The sequence below is a fragment of the Carlito syrichta genome, unplaced genomic scaffold (genome assembly GCF_000164805.1).
Source record: "Carlito syrichta isolate Samal-C Ts95f unplaced genomic scaffold, Tarsius_syrichta-2.0.1 Scaffold305620, whole genome shotgun sequence".
Lineage (NCBI taxonomy): Eukaryota > Metazoa > Chordata > Mammalia > Primates > Tarsiidae > Carlito > Carlito syrichta.
This window is the reverse complement of record NW_007249716.1, coordinates 189,527-193,579: the sequence shown is the minus strand read 5'-3', so window position 1 is coordinate 193,579 and position 4,053 is coordinate 189,527. Positions and strand designations below refer to the sequence as shown.

General features: G+C 48.2%; 1 protein-coding gene across 1 annotated transcript in view; it reads right to left on the bottom strand.

Annotated features, from left to right (window-relative positions):
• The window catches only part of E2F2 (E2F transcription factor 2), a 63,790-nt gene that overhangs the window by 56,379 nt on the left and 3,358 nt on the right, over window positions 1–4,053 (bottom strand). Inside the window, exon 3 of the mRNA XM_021714315.1 lies at window positions 3,811–3,960. Coding sequence (XP_021569990.1) covers window positions 3,811–3,960 — 150 coding nt within the window. The remainder of the gene's footprint in view (window positions 1–3,810; window positions 3,961–4,053) is intronic.

The window sequence follows — 4,053 nt, the reverse complement described above, 5'->3', positions numbered from 1 at the left end:
CTCCGACTCAAAAAAAAAAAAAAAATGGTAAAGCCCTGCCTATTTGCCTTACTGCAGATCAGAACAGCACCCCGAAGCAGGCTTAAATCCTATATGGAAGACCTTTCCAAATTTTCTCACCAGGAACCCCACCCCTAGACTTAATAACTGAATAAAAAAAAAAAAAATCAAACACTACATACAGCAATTAGGACAGATATTGCTAACCTTGCATTGGTTTGCTCTTTCCAGGTCCACGTATCCAACAGATAAATCCTTCTACCCTTTCCACCCAAGGAAATAAAGTGCTACTGAAATCCTGGAAGAGCCAAGGATCAGAGTGGTAGCTGGCTAAGAAGTGGACAGAATCTTTTTTTTTCTTTTAATTTTTCATTTTAAACATGTGGGGTACAATTCAGGGTTAGGTATACAAATGTTCATTATGCAGGTGCCCTTGTTGATGAGGTGTGCCCCTTCCCCTGGCAGCTTCCCACTACTGCCAGTCCCACCCCTGCCCTCCCCTGGCAGTTTCCCACTACTGCTAATCCCTTTCTTATAGTATTATAATAGTTGTTCAAGGTCCACTTATGAGTGAGAACATGTGATACTCGGTTCTTTGTTTCTGTGCTAGATCACTCAGTATTATAGCCTCTAAGTTCATCCAAGTTGCTATGAAGTTCATAATTTTGTTTTTCTTTATGGCTGCGTAATACTCTATCACGTATATGTACCACATTTCTTTTATTCAGTCCTCTTTTGATGGGTAGCATGGTAAGTTCCATGTTTTTGCTACTGTGAATAATGCTACAATAAACATGCGTGTGCAGGTATCTTTTTCTTTTCTTTTTTTTGAGTCTCGCTCCATCGCCCAGGTGGCATGCTCACGGCCACCCCAGCGTCAGCCTGCTGGGTTGTATGGTGCTCCATTATTCACAAGGGCTTAGGCGATCCTTCCACCTCAGCCTTCCAAGTAGCTGGAACTACAGGTGCGCGCTACCACACCTGGCTGTATCTTTCTCATAGAGTAACTTGAGCTCCTTCGGGTATATTCCCAGTAGGGGGATTACAGGATCGTATGGGAAGTTAATTTTCAGATCTTTTAGGAATCGTCACACTGTTTCCCACAGAGGCTGTACTAGTTTACACCCCTACCAACAATGTAGAAGTGTTAGTGGATAAGATCTTACGACGTGTGTCTGACCACCCATTCATCTGCTAAGTTGTCTGCAGCTAAGTCACAGATATGCCATACTCAGATGAAGATCGCCCCTCATCAGCCCAATATATTAGACAATCAACTTGAGTGGGCAGTTGGTATTTAAGAAAAACGATGCAAGCCGGGCTTGGTGGCTCAGCCTGTAATCCCGCGCCTTTGGGAGGCTGAGGTGAGTGGACTGCCTGAGCCTGCAGGTTCAAGACCCGCCTGGGCGAGACCTCATCTCTACAATAAATCAAAAATTAGCCGGGCGTGGTAGTGCGTGCCTGTAGTTCCAGCCACTTGGAAGGCTGAGGCGGAAGGATCGCCAGAGCCCAGCAGGTCGAGGCTGCGGTGGCCGGGAGTGGCCACTGCACTCCAGTCTGGGCGACCGAGTGAGACTCCAGCTCAAAAAAAAAAAAAAAAAGAAGAAAAGAAAAAAAGAAAAACGACACAGATAAGTTAAAAAAAAAAAAAAAAAGACTGCCTACAAAGTTCCTAATAGGTTACATACTCCTAAATGGGTTCCTTATTCCTATTAAAACTAACCTCTTTGCTGAATGGATACAGAGTGGTTTCCTTCTGAAATAAAACATTTCAGCTATAGAAAGTTCTCACAAGACCTCTTCATGGTTGGGTCGACTTCCTAGTACATGGAAAAACTTCATATATAGCATAATTAATGTTCTTCTTATTGCGTCCTTCTGTTGTCGTGAACTGTATTGCTGTTGTACTTGATGTATGTGAATGCTGGCTCGACTCTCCCAAAGATTTCTGACTCTTGGTTGTATGGTGCTCCATGAGCCCAGGAACGTGGGTGTGTTTTCAAATCCAGGTGGATAATTTCCATTCTACTGCCCCTAAATTCATCTTTTTTTTTTGACTTGGTGTCTCACTCTGTCACCCAGGCTGGAGTGCCATGGCACGCTCTCAGCCACCACAGCCTTGATCTTCTGGGCTCAGGTGACCCTTCTGCCTCAGCCCTCCAAGTAGATGGAACTATAGGCGCGCACCACCACACCCGGCTAGTTTTTGTCTTTATTGTAGAGATGAGGTCTCACCAAGTTGCCCAGGCTGGTCTCAAACACCTGGACTCAGGCAGTCCTCTCACCTTTGCCTCCCAAAGTGCTGGGATTATAGGTGTGAGCCATGGCACCTGGCTAATATAGCCCCTTTCAACAGGAAGTGGCTAGACTGAGTATGTCACCCACTTTCCATAGAAATGTAATGGAACTTGGCCCAGCCCAGTGGTTTACACCTGTAATCCCAGCACTTTGGGAGGCTGAGGTGGAAGGATTGCTTGAGCCCAGGAGTTCGGGATCAGACTGGGCAACAAAGTGAGTTTCCGCCTCTATAAAAAATAAAATAACAATTAGCCAAGTGTGGTAGTGCATACCTGTAGTCCCCACTACTTTGAAGGCAAAGGTAGGAGGAACACTTGAACCCAGAAGTTTGAGGTTGCTGTGAGCAGTGATCATGCCACCACACCTGGGTGACAGAGTGAAACCATGTCTCCAACCCCCTCAAAAAAAAGAAGAAAAAAGAAATGGAATGGAATGTAACAGCGGGGAGTTGTAACTGAGAATACATTCTGAACACTCTTCTTTAGCTTTCAAATTGTACTTTAAATATCTTTCTCGTCCCTCTTCCTTCTAGACACTCCTTTGCACTGTGGTGCTTATCTAACTATCCGCTTTCTTAGAAATTCCAGGGGATAATCTTGAAGGAAAGGAGGCCTCCAAGAATTCTGGAGGCTCATCTTAGAACAAACTAGGCATGGGACTCCACTGTGGCACCCTCCCACCTGAGGGGAGTCACAAAGGCTCAATCACCACCAGGCCACAGTCAAGATGGTGCCAGCCAAGCCCCGGGAAGGATGATTACTCAAGATGACCACTAGGGAAAGGACAGGACACCGTATACCCTATCCAACCCGGTACATTTCCCCCCTTACCAAGCTTCCCTTTAAAGCCCTCTCTGATAGGCCCGAGAATTTTAAGTAATTGAGACATTAGTCTGCCATCTCCTCCAGAAGCTGTCTTCTTGAATAAACGTGTTTTTCCTTTCACCAACTCCCCTCTTTTGGGATTGGCTTTGAACAAGGAGAACCTGGACCTGGGTGCAATTACCCTCTTTATCTGTCTTGTCAAAGGCAACCCCCAAATCCCGGCCTTAAAGTGACCCACTACCCTGATCCCAACAGTCCACCTACCCTACCCCTACCCAGACTGCCTCACTAAACTTGGCCACTGACACTACCTACAGAGGGACCCTGACAGCCTTCCTAAATAACACGGGCCATGAACTAACTACTGCCAACTTCTACCCACTATTATCCCCAAGCCCTGCCACAGTCTAGAAAAACCCCAATGCTGGCGACACTCCAGCCCCTCACTCTGGTTTAGGGCCGACCCCTGATTTCGGTCACAAAGAGACCCCATGACCTTGCCACTGACTGACCCTTAACAGAAGAAATAATCAGAGAACAATTAAATGCTAAACCGGAGTGAAATAGAACATCAGAGAGGAGAGAAGGGGCGGGGGTAGGGAAGGAGAGATGGGGTGGAGGGAGGGCAGAGGAGGCCGGTGGGCTCGGGGCCACACTCGGAAGGTCGGAGAGGCCTTGTGCAGGGCACGTCGCAGGCGCTCGAGGAATGCGAGTTGCCTGAAAGAATGAAGGAAGGAAGGAACGGGGTGCGATCCAGGGCGGCCGCCCGGCCCGGGCAAAGCTGCCGAGGCAGGAAGCAGGGTGGGGGCGCGCCGAGGCTGCAGCGGCCCGAGCGCAGCTGGGGGCAGCGGGAGATCAGTGGGGTCAGCGACTCCACTGGGCGGGGGGGCCCCCAGGCCAGGAGGCTGGGAAACGGCAGGCTGCGCTGCTG